Source organism: Haliaeetus albicilla, chromosome 8, assembly GCF_947461875.1.
Source record: "Haliaeetus albicilla chromosome 8, bHalAlb1.1, whole genome shotgun sequence".
In the NCBI taxonomy this organism is placed as follows: Eukaryota; Metazoa; Chordata; class Aves; order Accipitriformes; family Accipitridae; genus Haliaeetus; species Haliaeetus albicilla.
The window spans coordinates 11,998,231-12,024,027 of NC_091490.1; the positions used below are offsets into that span (position 1 = coordinate 11,998,231).

At 48.6% G+C, this 25,797-nt stretch overlaps 1 protein-coding gene across 3 annotated transcripts in view; it reads right to left on the reverse strand.

Annotated features, from left to right (window-relative positions):
* The window catches only part of RNF220 (ring finger protein 220), a 228,215-nt gene extending 204,680 nt beyond the window's left edge, over positions 1 to 23,535 (reverse strand). For all 3 annotated transcript variants that reach the window (XM_069788912.1, XM_069788911.1, XM_069788909.1), the window contains exon 1: positions 22,795 to 23,535. In XM_069788912.1, the coding sequence (XP_069645013.1) occupies positions 22,795 to 23,419 (625 nt within the window). In that variant the 5' untranslated portion in view covers positions 23,420 to 23,535. The remainder of the gene's footprint in view (positions 1 to 22,794) is intronic.
* Positions 23,536 to 25,797: the final 2,262 nt, after the last annotated feature.

A 25,797-nucleotide genomic window follows, 5' to 3' on the forward strand; every position in this document is an offset into this window, starting at 1 on the left:
ATATTCAATAAATAACTTGGGTATTTACTCAAATGAATGACTCTGAGCCTGTTCCAAGGAGTTAATTTAGTGCTAACTGACTGGATGAAAATGAAAAGGTCTCATTTTACATTAAGAATGATCACCTGACAGTTTTACTGAATATATTATGACAGGATTTATATGGCTATATAATTTTAGGGTATATTTGGAAGATTATTATCCTGATTTAAATAAACACGATCTCAAGAAAATCAACACAGAGTCAGGAACTTTTCACACAAGAAAAAAAAAAGCAAGAAACTGGCTCAGAAGTGAACCTTGGTTGTTGTATCTTGTGCCTTCCACCAGCCACTGCTATGTAAAGACCGGGATCCCAGAGTTCATAGCAATGGGCAAAAATCCCAAAGAAGTCCTCAATTCTGCTAACTTAGACATCAGTAATGAATATGGGACCCCAAATGTCTTATCTTTGCACCAGGAGGGGAGCAGAGAGGGAACCCAGCAGATTTTGTGGGCTGGAGGAGGAAGGGGGGAAGAAGAGGCTTGGGTGTCAAAAGTGCCCCATAAAAAAAGTCTTGCTTAAAGGGTCTTACTGCAAGGAAAAAGAAAAAAGGTGAGGAATCAAAAGCAAATATATTATTGACTTCAGTAAAGGCATCGCCTTCATGCATCCTATTTTCCAGGGGGTGTTCCCATTCTCCAAACAGAAATGGGGCACAAAGGAGACTTTGGGGCACTTTTGTCTCTTGTGCTCAGGGGCAGCTGGGAGGCTGCAGGCTTCCAGTTCACACAAGAGCAGCCCTGAAATGAGGCTAAAATATGTCCCGTTGCACATAACCCATGCAGAAAAGGCTGCACGACACGGCACGCTCCTATCGCGTTCGCAGCAGGTCTGCGATACACCGGCGGCTTCAGCCGGCATCGGTGCAAAGCCCTTTCACCAAACCCGTGCTGGTGGGGCACCAGAGCTACTTTCCATGAGGTTGTGCCCGTCTCCTTTCCAGCTTCCATAGGCTGTGGTGACTTGCACGAAGGGGCCTTAGTGCAAAGAAGTGTCTAGGACACAACCAGCTGCCTCTTTCAGCCTCCCCATGTCCTGAATCCCCTTCCTTCTCATCCTGTGTCTCTAAGTGTAATTGTATACAAGAAAACCCTTCTCCAGGCTTGCTCTGTTTTACAGACTGCCTGATGGGATTATCTTTCCTGTCATTTTGAAGCTTGTATAAGCGTGCGACTTACACCACTCAAGCTAAATCACACTCAAGGCACTTTGTCTGTCTAAATTGTTTTGAGGACCAAGGCATTTATTTACAGATCATGTTATTTATTTAGTAAAAAAAAAAAAATTAAAAAAAAGAATTATAAATGAAATATAAGTAGTAAGTAATAAGGACATTGCAGTCAAGCAGCAATATCCTGTGGAGCAGATAAGTGCCAAATAGAAATGATCTTAAATACGCTGAGAACTGCACTCTCTGGTCTCAGACCACACAAAGAAAAGGCAACTTATTTGGTCAGGCACAATCTTCCTGGGAGGTAACACTCACTTAGATATTACAGTGATGATAGGCAGCCTAGACATATCCAAGACAGGTAGATCGATTATTCCTGTAGCAGTAACCTTGGGGCAATATTTGTCTGTCATAACCCCAAAGCAGATCAACGAACATTTAGGGACTAATCTGATGCCCAGTCCAGTCAGTGCAAATTTTTCCATTTATTTACTTCCACGGCTGCTGGATCAGACCTTTGGGGACTGCAGAATATCATATGAGCTCCTCTTGCCACTGGAAGAGCTATAAATGTGCAAAGAGCAGAAGTCGGGAACAGCCAGGTGGAATTTGGTCGCGAGTTTATTAAGTAACAAAAACACCACCCAGGGCTGGAGGGTGGTCACTGGGGGATCAGTGGCACACACAAGCCCCTTCGTGCATTTACTTTGTGCACAGTGAGTGCATGCTTGCTACGGGAATGCACCTAGGAGCAAGTCAGGTATGGGGGCACATCTCCACCTCCACACTGGAAAACCGGTGGCAGTCACAGGGCACAGATGTCACCTGGAGCATCACCACCCCACACCTCCGAGCAGGGATGTCTTTCAAAGAGCAGCTAGATGAGGCCAAAGTCTGCGTGCATTCCCTCCAGTACAGATCCAAGTGCCAGAGCTGACTTTCTGGCATTTATTCTGGATTTAAGTGGGTTCTAAAAAAAAAAAAAAAAAAAAAAGGTTCATCATGGAGGGCACTGCGTGCTTTAAAGTGCTGCAGCAGGCTCTCAGAGTCCACTTATTTCTGAGTGAAGATGGATACCTCAAGAGGTTCTCCTCACCAGTAAATAATTCATAAAAAACAAACAAGCCCAGGTCTGTTTGAATTAGAACAAAATATTTCTTTAGAAAAGTGAAGTGATTAAGCACAGGAGGAGCTGGAGATGACAGCTGGTGTCTGCAGCTCCGGATGAGTCACCTTCACTCGCCAAGGCCCCTCTCTCCGGGAAGTGCTGCTGCCTTTTTTTTAACCCTTTGAGATTCCCAGGAATGATTTGTCACTGGGGTTATTAGCATTTCTCCCTTGATATCGACAGCTTGTCTTTCCTCCTTCTAACCAGTGAGTGATTTCTTCACACGCTCGCCAAATATAGCCAAATCACCATGGTAAACGTATCGACAGAATCATATTAACAGCTGCTGAGCATTTACAAGGCTGTAAGTTATACAAAAAAAGAAAGAAGGAAAACACACATGGAAATAAACCAACTCTGATCAGCAGTGACAAGCATTTATTTAGGAGTCACTTGATGGAAATATTTTTTATGCTTTAATTGCTAATTATAGGCTCCTACAGAAGGGTGGCTTTGGACAAAATTATCTCTTTAAACCGGAGCATTAAGCCAGCGTTGAGCACACGCTACCTGGATGCATCTTAGGGAAGCGGGAGAAGAGGGATTTATTTTTAAGGTGCTGCCCTTGCTTAAATCAAGCCCGAAGTTTGCAAGCCAAAGTTACGTCTCTCCTGACTTACCAAGCAAGGACCTTTTAAGTTTAAACTCTAGGTAAGAGCTGAAAACACACCTATACAGAGCAAGGCAGGCCTTTTCGAAGTCCATTTGCTGGGGATGCCTGAGCCCTGGTCCTCCTCTCCCAGCTGGACACTGCTGGGCTGGGTTTCGCCGTCCGTGTGCTCGCCGGCTATCCTTGATCTAAAACAGTCCTTCTCCGATTGCGGGTCGTGACCTACTGGGGGTCACAAAAGGGCCCAAAGGGGCCACCAGGTAGCAGGCAGCAGCCAGCAGCATCCTCGCTCCTCTGCTCGCAGCCGGCCGGACCCCCGGGCAGAGCACGGGAAGACGGCGACGCAGCCGGTGACACCCACGTTGAGGCAGAGAACTGCAAACTTCCACCCGTCACCAGCGCCAGGCCAGGCCCTCCCGCCTGGGGCAGAGCATGGCCCCGCCGCTGATCGTCACCCCTCTGCCCTGGAGAAAAGAGCCGACGCTACCTCGGAGGGCTGCTCTAAGTCAGACTAGCCATGGAGGGAGAAGACAGCCTTTCTTCTCGCCTTTCTCAGCACATCTAGGACACGCTCACCATCCCCTACCCGCCTCCTCATTTTGGGGGTATGCTTTTATTAGGGGGGCACACAACAGATAGGTGTAGGACTCTCAATACTTCCTTTGAGCCACCAAAGGTCCAGGGTTGTTTCTGAAAACAGACTCAGGCTGAGACAGCGATCCCCCCCCCCCCCATCGTAGCCCTTTCGTCCCTGCTCCCCTTTCCTACAGACATTCCCACCACCTCCGAGGCTCCAGCACCCGACCCTGATGTCCTGAGCTGCTCTCGTTTTGCAAGCTATGGGTATTAAGTCCTTTCCATTTTCCCCGCAGGCTGCTGCTCCTGGTTTTCTCTGCACTGTTAATATCTTTAGGTATAAAGGCAGTGTCTCGTGGGACAGAAGAGCAGTTTGTTTCTCATCCCCATGTCATGAACAGTGAGACAGTCACTGGTGACAACATGGAGCATTGCGAATTCATTTAACATAAATCAGCCTGGTTTTGTACACCTGCAGCATCTTGGGCTAATGTTCTCTCCTGACTGGTGAATAAGGGGAAGAGGGTAAAAAAAAGGGGAAGATCACGCGAGGTACAACTCAGAAGTGCCAGGTTTTTTTAACCCTTTGAGATTCCCAGGAATTCCTCAGGAGCCAAAGCGTTTCACTCCAAACAGCTGACAACAGTGGGAATTACTGATGAGAAACCAGCACCCCCTAAAGCTGCCTCCACACCACCCTGCACAGGACACAGGACCTGCTCTGCCCCCGGGGGAGCCACCCGCCTCCCTTGGGGGCTCGTAAAAATAAAACTAACTTCTGTACAAGGTCAAACACATAAGGAGGGCTGCTTGTGTTGAGCAGAGACCCACAGGGAACTCACTCTCAATAAACTTGGACGTAGAATAAAAAGGCTGCTGTAGCCAGGTCCTCAAACAGCAGGTATCTGCTGGGCCGTGGACTTGGGACCACAAGGGAGAAAGGAAGAGGAGATGGAGCGTTTCTGCTGCATGGGGATGTTCATAGTTGGTACCTCAGGCATTTCACCAAGGTGCCTGTGTGAGCAACGCCACAACACTACAATCCTTCATGATCAGCAGCGACAATCTGGATTGCGGTTGCAGCGCTCGCTGCCAAGGGCCCAGGCTGCCCAAGCCACGTGAGGAGGGCAGGCTGGGACCCTCCTCGCCGAGCACACCCTCAGCTGCAGCGCAGCTTGGGAAGCAGGACTCTCCTTGCATCAACCGCTCCCATGCAATGCATCTTCATCCAGCGTGCAGGCTGACTGAGCCCGAGGGAATGCACTTCAGTCAACAACCACAACCCCGTCTGCACCCACAGCCACGGGACAAGCATCAAACCAACACTGGCATCATTTTTAAATGCACAGTTTAGACCTCTCTCTGCAAGAGTTTACATCTAATAGCTGCTACTTCAGGACTCACAAGGACTGGTCTGCCACTCTAATATTTGGGAAGCAGCCCTGAAGGACAGCACATTTTGCTCTCTCATTGCTTCCTAGAGTTAACAGACTTCTTTAAAGCTAACCGTTAGAGTAACGGGTTGCTTTTTCTAACCATACTTCGACACGGCTCTCACGGAGTTGAATTGCATGAGAGTTGTACTCAACTATGTGGCTTCCTCCCGCCAAAGACAGAAAGGGGATGGGGTGAGGCTTGGGCACTATTAACGTGCAGAGACATTTGCCGAGACCCCAAGGCCGGGTGTGCCTGCTCATCCTGCTCTTTCTCCCACAGCATCCCCTAACCCCATTAGAAGTCCAGGGGAGATACCCTTGCAGTTAGCTGCTTCCCAGAATCTCCTCATGCCAACTCGGAAAAGGGAAGGATGGAGGCTCAGGTACAATTTGCTAGCTAGCAGAGCAAGGACAGCAAGGTGGGGGAAGGAATGGCCATCATCTGAGACACAGAGAGAAGTCCCCAGGAAAAATGCTTATTCCAATCCCACCTACTTTCCTCTGGCATTTTTCAAGCCAAATTGGGAGCTTGAATCAAAGTAACTTCTCCTGCCTCTGCTGCTCACACTTCTCCTTGCCCTCTCTGGAAAAAACACAGACCACACTACAAACTGAAGACACAAAAAAGTTAGCGCAAAGCCTTTCTTTAAAAATTAGATGAAAAAGGTGCTTTAGTTCTCCATTTCTTCCTTCCAACCACCTTCCCCATTCAGCTCCTTACCCTCACATGTGCCCTTTCCTTCCCTAAACTCCTTCATTCAACGAAAAAAAAAAACCCAAACAAAAAGAAAAGCACCCACAGGGAAATATGCGCTGTCCTACTCCATTTGTCCTTAATTTCTCTCCCAGCTTTGCCTCTCTGCAGCCCTCTTTTAAAGCAGCCCAACTGCCAGACAGTGGGGCTGCAGAAGGGTCACCCCAACCCTGCATGCCAGGGTCAAGGTATTTGAAAGGCTGAATTCAGCTCTCCATGAACTCTGCTATAAAACCTCTCCGGGGCGGCTCCACCAGCATCTCTCTGCTTTCTCCTGCAAAAACTCTGGCTTATCTGTTTTCTGCACCTAGGCTTCTTCGTCCTCCTTTCAAGCTGTTGGTCAGTAGGTCCACAGAGCTGGGGAGGGGCAGGGTAGGTCAGAGGGGACACGAGTGAGACAAAAAAGCTAATTAAGCAACATCCAGCCCTTGCCTAGAGAGCAGGGAAGCGTCCGAGGAGCAGCGGCTGGAAGGCCGCTGGTGCCAGCGACACCACTGCACCGCGTCTCGCCCCGCGCTCCCAGGGATGCCCGTGTGAGGAGCCGAGCCACTGACAACGGCCACGGCTCTCGGCAAGCAGCGTGCCAGAGGGGAAAGGACCCCTGCCCTCCTCCTCCACCCCAGCCCCCTGCCCAGCTTAATAACACAAACTCCTTAAGGCAGGGGCCGCGAAAGAGAGAGGAGCCCCCTCCGTCCCCCCCACTGTTAAGCCTCTTAGAAGTTAGAATGGAAAGGCAGACAGACAGACAGTGCCAAGCAGCTTAGGAAGGCCCCAAGAAGAGATTGGGCTGTGACTGGGAAAGCCTGCTCTGGCTGGCAGGCTAGATTTCAGCTCCTGGCTTCTCCCAGCTGCACTCCCCACAGGTACACCCAGCCTGGACAAACCTCCCCTTTCTTCTTGATGGGGTGGTTCTTTTTTCACCTGGGACCAGCACGGTGCCAACAGCAGGGAGGCTGCCCTGGGGAGAGAAGCTCCCCAGCAGAGACACTGCCAGCCCTCAGCAGTGAGTGACACCCTCCTGCCACTTCCCAGGGCAAATGCAGCCACACAGGGACCCAGACTGCCAGGGGATGGGTCAGGATGGGATGGGGGAACAGGGCAGCATCACTGCTCTCGATGCCTCCAGCTTGACCCTTGCACCATGGGGCTGTCCCTTTGGGCCCACCAGTCTCAGACAGGAGCTTTCTGGACCCAGGAAAGAATTGCACCATCCGCTTTTATTCAGTCCTCCTTTTAAATGACATCTCAGGCACTGTCGGTTCTCTCAGACCTCTGCCCCAGTACTTCAGCGAGTTTCTCTTTCACTCTGTTAAATCAGTGGGTGGCCTGGAGGTGCAGAGCTATGATCGCTGCCTCTGGAGAGCCACATTCCCTCTGCCCTGCTGCAGTAGGTACACAAGACTATGAGCTCCCCGTCAGCTCATTCATGCCTCTCACTGATGTGTTGCGGTATCCAGAGACAGGCTGCCCTGGAGTCCCAGGAGCTGGGGCTCTCCTCCAGCCACAGCTGTGAGCTCCTGAACCCGTGGGGAACAGGACCCATGGGATTTAAAGGACTTACGCCAGGTCGGAGCTGGATTGTCTACACACTGGGGAAGTACCCTCGCATCATCCATCCTTGTCACCTACAGCCTCACCCAGCTTCCAGGAAAGGAAATACCAGTTCATCTAACCCCAAAACATCACGGCTTTGTATTCAGGCAGCTGGACCTACCCCACGGAGGACAAACGGTTATGAAGCCCTTTAAAAGGAGAGACCCAAAGGGAGCAACTGAGCCACCCCAGACCAGCACATAAATATCTCCTTAGTTAATCAGCCTGCTAACAGCACCCTCAGCAGCCAACAAAAGGTCGCTCCTCACCGCAGACCCTTCCTCCTCCCGGCAGAACAGGGAGCAGGTGCCCGGCACCCCAACAGCCGTGACTCATCTGCGAGGTGTGATGGTGCTACTAGGAGCAGGAAAACTAGAAGAAATGCTATCGCCAGAAGAAATCTCCATCAACTTCCCCAAGAAGCAACCTCTGGAGGCTCCTGCTCTGGCCCCTGCACCGCTGGGAGTGCAGAAGTTACCCACAGGACTTCTCCAACCCTCCGTACATCAGCCCAGGGAAATGTGGTACCCAGAAGCGCAAGCTGAGGATGCAGGAGGCAGAAGTTTGCTGAAGATACACACGCTAAAAGCTGTTCAGGCAGGCTGTGCCAATAGTCTCATTCTTCATGTAAGAGAGCTCCCTCTAGGTTAAACACTCGGGTATTTCAGAAGCCATTGCTCATTTTGGAGCCCATGCTCTGCCCTGATGCCTTTCTCTCCAGAGAAGTGTTTGTCAGTCGGGGAGACTGTGGGTACCCCAGAAAACACGGGGTTTGCTTTCTGCTCACCACCCAGTCTTCCTGCTGCAGGCATCGCCTGTCCGCGGCTCTGTGTGTTACGTGCACACGCGTGTGACACACGTGCCCTCGCGTGCGCACATAAACATAAGCGCAGGTCCTCGGTTTTTCACCCGTCAGAGCTACTCTGCTATGTTCAGCTGGAGCTACACCAGGGAGGGAGCCGACCCGCAATTTCTCCAGCCCCAAACCCAATCTTTACCCTGCTTTGAAATACTTATGAATTATTCCACAAACTGATGAGCGGGGGAGTTCAGCAGAGGCTTTCAAATTCACAGAACTAGAAAAATCAGATGGAAAAGGCTTAATGCTGGAAAATGCAGGACCGTTCCCTGCAGTCGATCCCAGGAGCTCTGTGCAAACTAGTTTTAAACCTTGAAGTCTTTAATACAACTTCTTGTTTTATTTTTATTTTACCTAGACTAGTATTTACTAATAAATATGCAGCTCGCTGTATACAGAACAGCAGGTAGCTCCCATTTACAGCTGTATATAGCTGACTGCAATATTCAACACCCTTACTCTGCTATGCAGTATAATACTCACAATAAAACACATACCGTATTTGCAACTGTGTCCATGCTACTATTCTGGTACGTGACACACATTAAAAAACAAATTCAGAACATAGAAAAGAATTTACCATTTACACAAAAAAGATGCGTTGGGATTTTCAATAAGTTCTAGCATAATACAGTATCATTTTTATATCTTGTCTGCTCCCTTGGTCTTGCTGATTTAATACGTCTTTTCTCTCTATAACCATAAACCTATAGGTTGTATATAGATTTTTTTTAAACATAATATACGGTGCCAGTGTGTATTTATAAAACTTTACTATAGAAATGTAAGAATTGTCAGAATGACTCAGTCCAAGGGCCATCCAGGCCCATATCCTGTCTCCCACAGTTTTTTCCATTAATATGGATTAGGCAGACAATACGGTTTACTACAACCTCATTTTATAACCACGTTAGTGATAATAATATTGCCTTGTGTATAAATGCTTATAGTGCACAGTGGGCAGGGAAACAGCATTGGCCCCACAGGGAGGGAAACTGAGGCAGGGAAGATGGAGAGATATATACATATAGTCAGTTTTTTATATACATATATAAACTTGATGAAGATTATATATATAACGAGGACCCATCGAGAGCCCTGGATAGGCTCCACCACCCGCTCCAGCCCTTGCATCCCGCCATGCAGCCCTGCCAGGCCCCAAAAAACGGGCCGCAAGCCCAGGGGATGCTGCCCTGGGAAGAGTTAATGGTGGAGGTCTCCAGTCTGAGCGCTGCAGGTGTCTGCTTTTAATTCTTTGCTGCTCTTCTCCCAAACAGCCCAAGGATTTCCACCCTCCCTCCTTCTCCTTTACAAATGAGTGTTTAGCATAAGAAGAGAGGCAAGAGGAGCCAGGGCAGCAGGGAGATCTCCTCCAGCCCTTTCTAGGCAACCTGAGCAGGCGGGAAAAGGCAGCTGGCTGGAGCCCAGCGAGAGAGCGGGGACCATGGGACGAGTCTTTTCACATCTGGTTAAGTACTGCTAAACCCTCCGACGAGCTGCCTAATTATTACAACACTTCTGCCGAAAAATTAACGTGCTTGGCTGGCTGCACTGGGGCAGAAAGGGTAGGAAAGCAGCTGTCAGGATGCAGGCAGCGACGGGAGCACCAAGAAAAGAGGTTTGCGACACAAGAGCACAAGAGAAGGGCAGGGAAGCTCTGCCTGCGGGGATCCTGCTGAGAAAACAGCCTCCTGCCCGCTGTTTTTGCTGCACGGCCCCCAGGAGAGGACAGTGCCAACGGAGTTGTTACTCTAGCAAGGGCAGCCCTTACAAAGAGCTCAACTGACATGCCCTGCCTACCAAAATCAACAGAACGACCTGCCGGCATCCCCAAAAATACAGGATTATCCTGAGGATGCAACAGCAGGGCTGGGAACAGGGCCTGGGGCTCTGGGCTCCCCTCTGCCCGGCCTCTGCTCTGCTCTCCTTCTTGCTGAGCCCTCATTTCAGTAATTTCCACACAATCCAAGTATTGCACCTTATTTCTGCAGGTCTCTATAGGCCCTATAGGTACAGTACCACCGAGAGAGCATCATTCATATGCGCGTCTCCCTGCAAAACCCACTTAAAAAGGGCTGCAGAAAGGACACCAGTAGCTGGTGGGTACCGCTCCCTCAGGACGGCCGTCTCCATGGCAGGTTGTCACAAGCACGCAGGTAGGTAAAGCTTCTTTCTGCTACAGCTGCGGTGGGATTAATCTCTCTCCCTAGACAAGAAGGTGGGCTTATTTCCCAAGAGGTGTCCAAGTACACCCAGAGAGCTCAGCAAAAGCAGCAGCCCGCTGGGTGCCTTTTACCCACAGACATTTGATGAAATTAATGACACAAAAGTAAGTATAAAGGCTAAGACAAATAGAACTGGCAACAACTTGAACCTTTGGCCTGTCCTTTGAAAGTCTCTGGCAAGTCTCAAATCTTCTTGATCTGCTCACTAAAGGGATGACTGTCCCACAATTATTTTCCAAGCATTTGTTGGCAAGTTGTAGGAGGAAAAAGGCATTTCACTGAAGCTGTTAGTACAAAAGCTCAGCTCCAGCCAGGGCCCTGGACTCCACTTCAAATTATAATATTTTAAGTACCTGAAAATAAATATTTTGTCAGCTGCTGAGAATTAAGAAGTAGCTTCGACCTTTCAGAGAGGGGAACCCTGCGGAGAGCGGCGAGCCTCAGAGAGTTAGTTGCAAAACAAGCTTTGCCCGAGCCATTCAACCTGTCTAGCACACACACAGCCTCCTCTCCCGCGCTCCTGGCTCCTTGCGAGCTGCCCAGAGCCTTCTGGGGCACGACAGGCTCTCATGCACCCAGCAGCTCTTTCCCAGCTGGGCAGTGTGCTAACGAAAGACACTGGAGCAGTACTTTACTATAAACTGGATGCTATGAGTAAAATGAGCATCCCTGAGACAGCAACAGTGGTGTGTCAGGGCTTCCTACTAAGAGTCACCAGTCCGCTCCCATGTTGCTCATTGGTGCTGTTGTTTCATGCCATACCATGCACAGTCCACGGAATTTTATCCACAAGGATTAAAAATACTCACTTCTGGTTTATAACATCTGACTATGACCAAGCACCTGGACAGATGGACCGACCACCTCTCAGACCTCTGAGTCACGACGAACACTGTTCATGCTTCAGCGATGGCAAAAGGAACCCACACAAAGCAGAAGATCCCTGGTTTTCCAGCAGAGCTCAAAGAGTTAAATCCCTCTCCCTTCCCCCCAATCTTTCTGCCTTTGGCCTTTAGATCAGCCCTGGTTGCCAATGAGGACTCATCGAAACACCACGAGGCTGGGCCTGTCAGGAAGGAAACCAGCGCGTCCAGAGTTTTGTTGTTCTAAAGACTTTTTTTTTTTTTATTTTATTTTACTGCTCAGGAAGGAAGCCAGAGCCTGCGCTTTGACTCCAAGAATGTCGATTACTCATCCTTCCCTGCATTATTTCTTTTATCTCTCACTTTTATCTACCTTACTCCAAATTTTTCTCCCCCGTTCTTTCTCTACTGTTCTCTCTCTAGCCACTGCTTTCAGCTGCTCATCCAAGTTTCATCAAAAAAAATATCTGGCAACTGTTTCTTCAGAATAAAATCCCAATGATAATGTTTATTAAACAAGCCTCCATCCCTCCCCCCACAGAGCCTTTTCAATCCTGGTGTAACCATCCGGGTACCAGGGTTATAACCACTGCCGTAGGACCTGAGCACTTCCAAAACATGAACACAACCACCCTCAGCATACGGCTGTGCTACAAGAATATCGTAACCCCTGCTTTAAAGACGGGCGATGAGAAATGACTCTGCTTGTCCAAGGTCAATAGAGTCCACAGCACAAGCACAACCTACGCTGAGGGCTTTGCCCAGGCAGCCCTTCCCTCTTCCTGCTCTGCATGGCTGCAAGGAGAAGGCACACTCAGCTCTGCCAATAAACATGCCCTTCATCTTCAATACCCCCACACCAGTCAAGCTAGAATTGTGCAACAGAAGTAAAATAATCGGTATGTGACAAGTCGATGACACATTTCCTTAGCTGCAAAAAAAATGCGGGTCCTGGATCACCCGAACGTCGGTGAGCCACCTGAGTACATAGCAGAGAGACTATCAGCAAGTGGTGCCTAACTGCCTTCTCCTCCCAGGGTCTGCAAAATCCATCACACCACCCGGGGATTTCCTTTTCTTCTTTGCCCAGGTGCAGCTAACAACCCAGACACAACTGGCAACATCTGGGAGAACGCAGACCCAGATGTTTCTCATTGACACCGTAACCTTCCCCAGCCTTCGCCAGGGCATGCCCACTCCCCAGGGTGGGCGCCCGGGTGGGAGATGCACACGCTCAAGGGCAGACCTGGGTCCTTACAGTGTTCCTGAAGAGATGACCAACGGTGAAGCATTTTTTTGAATTTAAGGCCCCTTCTTCCTTGAGGTGTGCTGTAAACCTGGGGACTGGTCCGGACCACACCATACGCAGCTTTCCTGGGCTACAACGCCCACAACTTCTCAGTTACATGCAAGCAAGGCCAGCTCAATTTCTCTCTGCCCAGCTCTGTCTTGCTCTAACACAAACCTCCCCTGTTTCCACAGTTAACGTGTTGTTTTCATTTTAAGAGGGGAAAATAATGAGATGGTGGGAACATTACTTCTGGCTAATGGAGACAGAGATCTGCAAACTTTCACGGCTTAGTTTTTCCAGCATATCCCAGTCCTGATCCAAATACCATCATACTTATTTCAGTCCTGGACCCAACATGGGACTGGACACAATGCATTGGCCAAATTAAGGCAGAAATAACTTGTAGCACTTTTCTACTTCACACTCTCTCAGACCTCTTGCTGACATTAAATTTCTGGTCTGCAGCCTCCCTGCTTCCCCCACTACTGGATCTCTAGGTGCCTTCAACACGGCTTCCCTGAACATGCTAGCCCCAAAACTTGAGCGAAGGCAGGCTGCCGATCACCACACCTCTTCTGTAACCAGAACAACTCTTTGAGAGCAACACTTCTGTGCGTGAACCCCAATATGCAGAAAGGAGGAGCAGCACAGACGGTGGCAACCAGCCCCCAGGAGCAGAGAGCGCAGGAGCAACGCCAGCAGTCCTGTACAGCGCTGTGCACCGAGCAAAGTGCAAATCCGAGGGCGAAGAAGCAGGGTTGTAAGAATTTAGCTGCTCATTCTCCCCTTCTCCTGTCTAAGGGGCACCTCCTGATGTATGTAATCCACTCAGGCTGGCAACTTTTTGATTGTGACCATTAAGTTCCTCTGCTTCTGCTCCGCGCCGGGTTACCCAGGTCACTGATTGCTCCTTCATCTCCCCAGTAAAAAAAATAGGCCAGTGGTCAAACTGCCTCTTTGGGGAGGCTGAAGACAAGTGCTCAGGAGGGAAATGCTGTCACCCTGGCTAAGGACTCTGCCGGAGGCTCACCTCCAACCTATAGCACTGGTAATGGGAAGTGAGACTGGTTTGCGAGGAGAATAAACAAGAGCCTGCAGCCCCCTCGATGGTGCTGCAGCGTTTGGCCTGGATCCCTCCAACCTGGGCCGATACTCAGCACCCGAGACGGCACTTTCCGCCCATCCGCAGCCGTCAGGAACCTCCGCGCTGCAAACAGCAACGAGGAGACAAGGTTCCCTCCAGCCTGCATGGGCCAAAGGTTGGCCTGGGTGCGGGGTGGCTCTGCTGCGGCACGGCCAGGCCACCCTGATAAGGCTTTCCCTCACCCAGCCCGAGGTGCAGCACCCAGGATGCCGTTCGCCCCCCCTGAGCCCTCCTCCCTGCTCGCTCACAAACTCCCTCGCATCGCCTCCGGCACAGCGCGGGGGCTTGGGCAGGGGGCCCGGCAAGGAATTTTGTGGAGTCTCCCCCCAAGCAGGACTGGGACAGAAAACTCCAAAAGTAACCTTCAATATTGGAAGCAAGGTTGGAGGAGAAGGCAGAGCTGTAATCTGGTACCGGGTCTTTTCCCATCCCGGCACACCTGCCAAAGCAGGCTCTCCGCGATGAGGGATTATTATCCTATGCCTCCTTATAGTGAGGGATGTTACAGGACAGACAATTTCACATACTAAATGGCTTTGCAAGTTGTTTCCTAAAGCGCAGGGAAACAATACCAAAATCAGATGAAAAGGTTGAGTCCTTTTTAATTAAAAAGATCTTAATTTGAATCAAAGTACCAAAAATCCCAATAGAAAGAAATGGGTCCGTCAGGGCACTCCCCTGAGTTTTACTTCTTGCTCTGTTTACAAAACCTATTGCATTTGGTGAGGCTGTCACAGGGAGCCTTTACCCTGGCAGCACGCTGCTCGCCTGCTGACTGACGCCCCAGCGTTTTCTGTTTTAGTTTTCATCCAAGAGCCGCAAAGCGCTCCACCTTCCTTCCAAGGAACAAGCCCGCGCTCGGGAAACCAGCCATGCCAGCGAGCCCAGCATCTGCAGCTGGACGCGTCTTGCCGCCCTCACCCTCCTCGGGGCTGCAGCATCGCAAATTTGCAAAGCACGGGCAAGGCTGTAGGATTGCACCAGCGAAAGGCTCATGCGTGAAAGCTCTTGGGTCTTTCCAGATTAAAAACTTGACATTGTTACTCTAGCGAGAGCCAGTTACTAAGAATCGGTGCTGCTGGGGGAAAGCAAGGACACGGTTTCCAGCTCTTCCTTTTAGGGGTATCGAGAGACACTTAGTGCTTTCCTTTTCCCACTGCAGAACAGCCCGGTATTCACAAGAAAAACTACAAAACACATTCTTGCTCTGCAATTCAGTGAGAAAGCAGATCTCAGCCTCGAGCTACCAAAAAAGGAAGGTTTTAAAACAATACTGATTAGAAACAATGTCCCAAGTGAGGAAAAATAGGATGGAAGTGTCCCACACCTGAACTCAATGAGCAGTTTCACTGTCACCAGGACTCCCTCCCCATGTTATCTGCGTTTAAGACAATAAATCTCTCTCTGCCTCGCTCCTTCCCAACATTGCTTTTCCCTCTCTTCTGTTGCTCAGGGTACTGCTGCAATTCAAGATGCCAGCAAATGGTTGAAGGAGAGGAGAAAGTGGTGGCTAAAGAAGAACACCCAGCTTATCACAATCACCATCCATGTTTTCAAAAGACAAGACAAAGAAGGAGAGGACAGACACAGATAGTACCAAATCCCACAGTACTTTTTCAGCCAGAGCTTTCAACGACTTGAGGACTGGGTCCCAGAGAAGGACTGGCCAACAAATATCCAGTACCCTAGCAGCAACAGGAAAATACTTCAGCGCTAAGACGTAAGGAAAACTGAATTCAGGGTGATGAATTTGCCCCGAATGTCTGTAACCTGCAAGTTTATATACACAGGGATCGCTCAGGCCAGCAGGGCCATGCAAGCAAACAGCGAGGTTGCATAAAAGGGGAGAAAGACACACATACAGATTACATGTGTAGATCTACAAAAAAAATACACATGCCCTTTTTCAGAGGATGCTGTATAGGAATCCGATCCCACATTAAATTTCCAAATAGAAATCCATTATTCCCGAAGAAATTCAATTGCTTTGCATAGCTGAAAAATGTCCTCAGAAGTCCCCAAATCTGCTATTCCATCCTGAAGAAGTGAGGTGAAAAATTCATAGGCTATCAAGCAAACTGACATGATCAAAGACCACCAGTGACACGAACCGCGGGATAAAAATCGTCACAATTTGCTTTCAATGGCTGCTTTTCTTGGAATATGGGATTAAAAGAAAACAACTTTGCCCCCACTATGAATTTGCATTAGAAATCCATAATAAAAATAAAGCTTAATATTATACAAATGGGTACGGTTCTCTATAGTGCTCCTGATGCAGATTAAGGTTAGACAGATTTTAGATGACAGTTATTTACCTCAGTCTAACACCATGTATGCACAAATGGAATTTATTTTATAGCTGCAGATATTAGCCAGAAAAAAAAAAAAAGAGATGAGAGGAAATCTTACAGTCTCACGTAAAATATAATTATGTCTGTTTTCTGCTCCTTGGAAGGCAAACAAAGAGGGAAAGATGAATCTGCTGCTAGCATTTAATGGGACTTGTCTAAATGATATCAAACAAATAACAACCAGCAACAATTCACAAACACCTTCACTTTTATTTTTTCCAAGGGGGAATTCCAGAAACTCTTAGACTTTGTTGCCTTGAACACTTCCACTCCTACAGAGCAGGATGAGGCCCATGCCTGAGTATGTCTCTTTCCTTCAAGACCTTCAAATTATCACAGAAATAGAAGGGGGGGGGGGGGGGGGAAGCACTAATGCTTATTCTCTCCCTCCTGAAATGCACACCCCCCTGCTTCTCCCAATTCCTTACGCAATCGCCACTGATCAACCAGGAAACTATTACTAACTCCTGAATTTTGCAAGTTAGCAAGTAAAATAATAAAACAGTGTTTTAACTGTCAGAGATCCTGGCTCGCAAAGTGCACTTTGGTCATTTCCTTTAATAACTGTAGTTTAGCAGTAATGATTTATAATAGTTCATAATATTCTACTAACTGTACTATATTAATAATACTAATACTTTGCCCTGGCCTAGTGTCTTCTGTCAGAAGATATCAAAGCAGCACACGCCGCCGTGAGGGAGGTATCGCTATATCCCCGTTAGGGATCGGGAAACCGTGACTCCGAGCCATGCCCAAGGTAGGCATTCCCCATCCCCAACCCGGCACAGCAGCCGCCAAGTCTGCCTTCGCTTCTCCTGCCACAATTTTGTGATAGCAGTCGAGTCTGATCGATGGGGCTGAAGATTTAACGTGATTAAATCCTTCTCGAAAAGCAAGGTTTGGCCAGTGGTTTGGGGGCCGTGGTTTTGGTGGGAAATACCGAGCAAGATGGGGAGTTTGCCCTGCAATTGTACAGTAAATACCCTCACGTCAGCATTCAGGTGCACGGGGCAAGAGAGGAACAATAAATATTTACTGTGTCCATGCCCATCTCTCCAGCAGGAGACGGATAAATACGACATTGAGGTGTTGCTCGGCGCTCCGAGGACGGCAGTTATGAGCCCTGCCACCAACTCCCGGGGAGTCCAAAAAGGAAGAGAAAGGGGACGAGGCATCGCTGGCATGGCTGAGACGACATGGAAGCTGGCCGGATGGCAGCGGCTGCGCGGGGAAACATTTTGGAGGAGAAAACAGCCCCAGCCCTCCCCCTCAAACGATCAATTAAAAGCCATCCTTCTGCCGAGAGCCCGGCGAGGACAGCAAATGAGGGCTGCGAGCAGAACAGCCGCCCGGCCGGGCTCTGCATGACAATTGATGGGAAGGGGAGGCCGGAGGGGGCGGCGGGGGAGGCAGCCCCGTCCCTCCTCTCACCATGGTGATTAGGTATTCCGAGTGCGCCAGATAGTCCCAAATAACAGAAAGAGAAATATAAACTGGAGACCGGCAGATCCAAGGCAGGCCAGATGGCCCCGCAGCCGGCAGGGGCTGCTCCCATCCAACCCTTCCCCACTTTAACTGTTCAAACATTTCTTTATCCCGACAAGACAATTAAGCCGAACGGCGTGGAAAAGAGTCTCGGCAACAGTTTGCAGAGGGAGCGGGAAGGTTGTTGCCAGAAAAGCAGAAAAAGGAGGCGATTGCTGCATACTCCGAGACCTCCCCCCATGCAGCACACCTAGCTCCACGAGGACGGCGCGTTTTCGGTGGCGTGACAGGGATGGACGCGTGGCCTTCATCGCTGCTACTGTCCCTCTGTCTGCCCACCCCTTCAGAAAATCCACTGTTGCTCCTTCACTCCTCCTACATCACGCAGGGCACTGCACAACGGAAAGCAAACGTTCCACCTGATTTATTTCATTATTTCATAAGCAATGTTAAGCTTGCAATTTCCCGTGGTCATGGCTGATTATTATTAGCAACAAAGCATCACTTCACGTTAGACCCCAAATTTTACTGGCGTTGGAAGCGGTGCACCCCAGCAGGAAGAGTCGTGAGTGATGGATGTGTGCATGTGTGTGTTCCTCCTCCAACCCATTGTTCTGCCACAGAATATAAGAAGATAAACCTTCTTCCCCCCAGCACATGTACATATGCACACACAGAGCTCTCTACATAGGTCCCAGCCCGTAAACACAAAGCCCAACGCACACACGTCTGACCGGGTGGGTGACTGTGGAAATCAGACCGAGGACTGTCTCTAAAGCACTACGTTATTCAGGAATTCAAGTTGTGGTCATCATAGCCCTAATGTTCATCACCTGCAGCGCAATTTACATTTGATCAATAACAAACGGGTTGTTTCAAAAGGAAAACTAACTCCATGCTAGAGATGTTCTTTAAAACCCTAAAGTGGAACAAAAAGCTCACTAACATGGCACACAACCTCTCTTGCAGGGGAGAAACTGGTTGCAGGACAAACCGGCTGTGTCCAGATAACCAAGGTTAAATGTGATTATGAAAAATAATAATCAAAATAACGTTAATAAAACCATCCCCACTTGACCCACCAGTCCCAAGAGATGAGCGAGGATTGCAAGCGTGTTCACCAACTCCATCCCTAATCCCCAGGGCGCACCAGGAGCTGGGCGAGAGCCACCAGCAGTAGCAGGGATACTGAGGCTAGGAGAGCCAGTGGCCAGGATGCAGAAGGTCACCTTGACACATCAGGCTGTGCTCCACGTGATGAAGACCAAGCAGCAACAGGAACCATCTTCCGTGGTCCCAGAGAGGCTGGGGGTATGGGCAGCCTCGCAGGGCCGGCAGAGGTGTCCACTCTGACAAGGTCCGGCTCTTTGCCAAGAGATCCCGGCTTCGGCATGGACCTCTGCCTGTCACTTGGTGGGAAAGCGATGCCATGGTGACTCGGTACAGAAGGCCACTGGGACAGATTTTATTAGAAGCAAAGAATAAAGCCGGGGATTTTTTTTTTTTTTCTGATTTTAAAACAGGGCTATAGATCTCTTTTGCAGAAAGGAACATGCCATTTATTTCCACTCCTTCTAGGAATCTCAACTATTGTATGCTTTTTAAAGGAAACCCATAAAATATGTCTCCCAGTGTCTTTAACACATGCTTTACAAGAAGCCCCTAAACTCTAACAAATGGCATTATTTTTCTCAGTAAGCACCTAGGCGAACGGGCCCATCCAATACACATTACGTCTGCTTCTCCCTGGAAAGGTTCCGCTGTTCTACACACTCCCTGTACGCTCCATCGCTCCGGATGTCCTGAGTACCTGCATTTTACAGCAAGAGACAATTTGGCCAAATGTAGACATCTCAGCCCAATTTGCCGAATAACAAGGAGCACAATCCCACCCAGATGCAGCCCAGAGGAGATGCTCTCCCTTTGTGGGATGCACAGGTACAGGTACCGCTGGCAAGCAACACCCTGCTTTAAAAGTAAGGAAAGGTTCACCCAAAAGACTCAGCAATCTCTACTGCACAGATACATATCTTACGTGGCCAGGTGCTAATCTGGGTTACATCAGCACATAACCCAAATAATTTTAATGAATTCCGCGAATTTCCTCCACTGGTGAAAATGAGGATGAGACTTTGCTCCCATGATGCATAGGACTAAATAGAGCAACTTCCAAACACTCCTGGAGATGAAAATGCCTGACTTTGGATTCTCATTTTGCTGCAAAGTATCTCATGCGTAAACCTATTTTTCAGGAAAATTAAAACTCAGTGCATTGGACTTTTTTTTTTTTTAAGGAAAAAAAAAGGCACATTTCTTAGAAAATCACGATTTAAGCTATGGGGCAAAACAAACATTTTAATGAGCTATTCAAAAAAGGTTCTTGTGCAGTGGTACAGAAGAATATGCGGTGCAACCACAGTAATTCACCTTCCGTGTAACACAAACCCTTTCAGGAATCTGAAAAATACAACTAAAGGATTGAGCTCTGCAAATCTGAAAAGCACCCATTAGACACGTAAAGGTGTTGCTGATCTAAGAAAATTTTACAATTTTTGCTTGCTGTTGTAGAAAAGCCTTATTACATTTTTTGCCTAGAATCTACAGCCACCTACCTGCAACAGATTCTCCATCAGGAGCACAAATAGGCAGTTTTTACAAGGGGTTATACATAACAATTACACAAGGAATCCACAAAACTTCTCAGGGACCAATAATAAGAGACAACAACCCCCCCAAAGTATGCATGTATATAGAAACTCCAAATACACCTATGCAAATGTCAATGCAAACCAGGATCACGATTATATCTGCAAACTGGGATCTCTCGGATTCCTCATTGCGGAAGTTTTTCTTTCCTAATGGTCAACATCAAAGATCATTAGGATCCTCTAAAAAGCTCCGCCGCTCACTCTCTCGGCCTCCAGCAAACACACCCATACATGCGTATGCACACACCAAATAAACTAGCTGTGTTAATGGAGTAAAGTTTCCATGGTGCAGTATCTATATGTGATGGGAATATGATACAGAGCCAACAGACATATTTAGTGTACACTGTCCTGGTAGTTACAGAAGAATTTTAATGCTGATCAAATATCAGGGTTGTTGCATTTGCTTGGCTCTACCGTGCAGCAAAGCTTCTTAAAGAAATTTAACAATACGGGTTAAGAAAAACAACACGACAAAACACCTTCTACTTCTGCCCAAGTTTTCCAAGCTGCCTGCAAAGTTTTTACTCTGCTTCCTTTCCCCAGCAAGTCCCCTGCCGCAGCGCTGGCGGCGCGGGGAGCCGGGTGTCACCGTGCCTGCCTCTCGCACGCGCCTGTGCAAAGCCCCGTTCTGCTCCCAGGAAGGAGAGGACCCACGTTCCACACACGCTGTTGGCAAAGGCAACGCGCGGCGGTGGATGTGGATATGGATGCGTCTGTCTGTCCGCAGCTGCGCTCCATGTGGTCTAATTCATTTAACAGATTTACGTCTTTAAATGGGGTATCTGACAGGATTTTGCTAGCAAGATGCATAGCAGCTGATGCACTCTAAATTCGCTTAGCTAGCGGACCCGCTCCTCTGCCGCTATCTCCCGGAGCATTCTTTTGAGCAAGCTTCATTTCCACAGCCAGGTTATATCGATAAGGGAAAGAGCATCGACAAAGATGTCTCTAAGCCTTGCCATCTCACCTGCCTCCCCCTCGGGATAATTATATTACCGGCTCACACACATACACATCCATACACGCTCCCACCTACAGCCGCTTCCCCTACGGACCCAAAAGAAGAGAGAGGAGATGCTGAACAATGAAAGGAGCTTACAGCACAAGAAGTAGCAGGGTCGGGGGTGGATCAGAAGGAGAGGGGGGGAGACAGATAAGAGATCACATTCCTAGTGCAAGCAATACCCGGCTTCTGCCTTCAGTGGGTATCGTCCTACCCTCGCAAACGCCGACATAAAAGACACACTTGCAGCATATTTCAAAACCAAAGAGCGATGGATTTACAAGGCAGGTTGATTTTATGATGACTTTTATTGAAAAGGTACGCTGGGTTTAGGCAGATGCCTTTTAGCGCCGGTAAGTTAGCACAGTGCCTAATTCAAGCAGACAGCCTGAGGAAGCAGCGCCGACAGGGGAGAGAGAGCCACAATGTCTCTATTACTCTCCTCGGCATCATAAAGGGGAGAAGAAAAATCACGTCTGAAAGGGAGAGGAAGGAGCGGCGCAGCAGGTTTTGGTTGAAAAAAAATATAGTAATAATAATAACAACAACAACAATAAAATTGTTTTCTAGGAAGAAAGTTCAACAGAACAAAGGAGGCCGTGTGAAAAGCAAACCACTCACTCCTCGGTCTACACATCTGGGTTTACAGGAAAACTCTAACCATAAGTTAGCGCTCTTCTTCAGGGTACCACGCTCTGCTGTCCCCAGACCACTCCTCATCGTGAGTCACCTCCTAGCTCAGCAAAGCTGGAAGCCTGCCCTTCCCAGAGGAAAGCTCTGCCCCTCTGAGGGGGCAACACCACAAGGGACAAGGTGACGGGGCAGAGGGAGTTACAGTCACGAACATGTGGACTGGTTGCCTTCAGTCCAACCAGCGATCTGCTAAAGGGCACATCACCTTTCAGCTGGCACCAGAGGGGGGAAACGCTCAGAGAAAGCACATGGTGCAACAGCTGATTGAATTGTAAGAATGGATTCGGGTTTATGTCTCGAAGAGGGAGCTCGGTGGCCAGAAATATTCTTAAGTTAACCAGAAGAAAAGGCACTTTTGTCCTAACCTGAGGCACAAATCCTGAAGGTGATGCATTTGCTATAAGAACGGTGTGCATGAAGAAAAGGTCAGAAAGAAATACCCGAAGAAGCAGGGGGTACGTGTTTGCTGCAAGCTCTAGGAAAGTTTCTGGCTACACGCTCCAGTTGCATCCCTGTTTACACGCATATATGTACCAGCATCTCTAGCCTCGCACTGGGGCACGGACAGCTTTCTGCATGGTCAACACTGCCTCTCCAGCTGTGTGCTGGAAGACGAGTTTCCTTCAAGAGCACCTCACCTTAAAACGTCCACTTAGAAGAGACAAGGCAATACTGCGTGGCTGAGCTTGGCAGGCAGGAAAGGCTGGTTTTCCTCTGCCTTCAGCAAGAACCACAGCACTGCGGGACAATCACCTGTTGACTATCTCAACGAGGCGCAACTAAAGAAGAACCAACAAGTCAACGGAGGTACTTACATCTGTCACTTCGGTCTTCGGGACTGGATGAGGTCTCCCGGTCAGAAATGAGGCCAGAAACGGCAAAGATCTTCTTCCCCGTATCATCAACTTTGATGGAGCCGGGGGAGCTGGAGGGGAGCTGCGTGCCAAACTCGTACTCCTTCCCATCAGCGTCCGAGAAGCGCAGATGGGGCGAGTCAGTGTCATGGCAGTTTTTCAGGCGCTTGGCCGGCGTAAAGGCCGACTGGTAGCTCTCCCGGTCTTCAGTAGATGCAAAGGGGCGGAAAGCCCCAACGCCGCTGTGGTTCAACATACTGATCGGGGTGCAGTCCAGGTTGGGGGGTGCGAACTGGGGGTGGAGGTGAAGCAAGGATGGAGGAAAGTCACGGTTTGCAAACGCTCCCGGCACCCCGCCTTGCCGGTGATACATGGAGGCAAAAGTGTATGAGCCATTGGTAAAGGGAATATGCACGTCCTTATCTGCTGACACGGGGACCCCAAAAGGCCTCGGCTGCTGGCAGGGAATGGAAGCATCACGGCTGGCTTCGGCGGTGGAGGCGAGAACCATCAGTGCTGGGGACGCCAGCGGGTTGGGGAGATAGGGTGAGTTCTCCATCTTGAACGCTGCCCGGTGTAAGTCCATCGGAGTCTCTTTCCTCAGCAGGATCACAAGCGGAACGATCTTCCCCGGAAGGAAAGCAAAGCGATGCCTGGGAATGGAGCGGGGAAAATTACTGGAGCATCATCACCCTCCAAACGCTGGAAGGAAACAGAAAAGAAAAGAAAAACACAACCAGTTAGGTTTCTGCGCTCCTCTCTCTGGGACGCTCCAGCAGCAGGGTGGCCACATGCGTTACAACCCACTGGCCGGAGACGCACCACTGTTCTCATTCAAGAAAATCAATAGACAACTTCACACACTAGTGGAATCAGCTCTGGCCCTCCATGTTAAAGGATATCAGCCAGTGCAGATGAATGAAAGGCAGACCAAACATAATAACATGCAGATTTAATAACCGACTAATAAACAAGGTTCGGTCTAAAATTAAGATAGTAACTCCAAATTATGGTTGGAATTTTATATGGCAAAAGAGGCACGTACATGTAATTGCAGTAAACTTAAGAAAGCCCACACATACACACACCACTATTTGCTTGGGGGTGTGCACATGTGGAACCAACATAAAAATATCTGTTGTACATAGTTACCCAAATAAGCTGGCGTACACAGTTACACTGTACACCACACCTAAGACACACACAACAGACATGTATTTTCTCTCACTCTCACAGTATATATGGGTAGGTAAGAACTTGCACACACAGCACTTGATAGCATCGTGTATATATACACACTGTTGGAATGTAGGAATGTGACTGCGTATGGGTGCTTGTGTGTAATACACGAACACCCGTGCGTACACACACGGTCCCTGTTAGCCAAAGGGGAAGAGACTTCCCCAGTAAAATGCCTGGCGTCTCTGACGATATTTAAAATCATAATGGGTGCTTCTGCCATCTGATCTCTGCAAGCGTCTGCCTTTCGGGTCGGGGACAAGACAGAATGGATCAGTAATTTTAGTTCCTAATGCACTCACTCTTAAGTAGATTTGTAAACTGCCCTGGATGTGCCATTAACATTTAGAGGAAAATGTTAACAAAATTTCTGCCTCGCATCTTGCGGAGCCTCCTAGGTTGGCTGCAGCCACCCAGCCAGCCACAACCCCCTCCCGGGGTGAAAGAAGGGAAAATGCTGCTTTCTGTATCTCCCTCAGTTCACTCCGGCTTTTTGTGTTGTTATTTTCTCCCCCAATCAATCTCGTGTCTTTTCTTTTAAGCTTCCGCCGCCTGCCATTCAGGCCCCACAACCCAGCTTAAAATACAAGGACTATAACTTTGAAACAATATACTAGCCGCTGGAGCTCAAAGGGCCAGAAAAATCATATAATAATAAAAAGCTGTTACAAATTGTGCCTCTTAAATCCAGAGGGTCAAACATCTCAAATAAAACTTAGTGAAAGAGTGTCTCCCTAATGGAGTGCCTTTTGTACTCCATGAATGAGGGAGCCTAGGTTAACAAAGTGTATGAAATCCAGTCTGTGGCTTTAATGCAGTTCAGTGATAACATTTCCTCTCTCCCATCCTGTACCCAGCCGCTCCACCGACTGGTATTAATTGTGAAGATGAGTGGACATCATCTCTCTGCTTCCTCATTTGGCACCCATCCTTACAGACATCATTGCTAAATTACCAGATTATGTATCTCGCATTAACGGATTTGCTCTCTTCCAAATTTTAAATAACTTTCCCGTCGAGTTCTCGCCATGGAGAGCGAGGGGGAGAGGGAGAGCGAGGGATGCCAAGGGCATCCTGGTCAGCGCTGCAGTCCTGGGTACACTCGCTCCGCCGCTTGACGCAAGGCTGATCGAAAACTGGAGGTCAGGAAACTGCAGCCACTGGCAAATTTGGAGTTGCTGGGGGCTTATGCAACCGTGTAAATATATATATACACACGCATGATTATATAGCTGAAGAGATGCATGCAAATGAGCCACCGTTCTCCGAAATAAACAATCACTAACATGGAAGTGAAACTGAGCAGTCACGGGAAAACATGGATTTCCAGGGGAAAAAAAAGCATCCACCCCTGCCTCCTCTTCTATTTTTACTTGTGCTATCACCCCATTACGTTAAATGTATTTCATAAATTAGTAATCTGGCCGCAACACTTGACACTCCTGTAGGATACCGTGAATCACTACGGCCGTTTATTCGTTTGCAAACTTCATTACACCGGGAATAAATCAACACATTACAATATCTCAGCCAGCCAAATTTAATTTTTTTTCAGCTCCCACTTCCTTTTTCGTTCTCTCTTGCTCCCTTCTCGCCCAGCACCTCCCCACCCCCAGCAAGACGGACAGATTAGACTGCGGCGGACCAGTCATTATGAAAATCTATCGTTAATACACTCCCAATGTCAAAATGTCATAGGTTTAAATAGAGAACCCCAAAATAAGA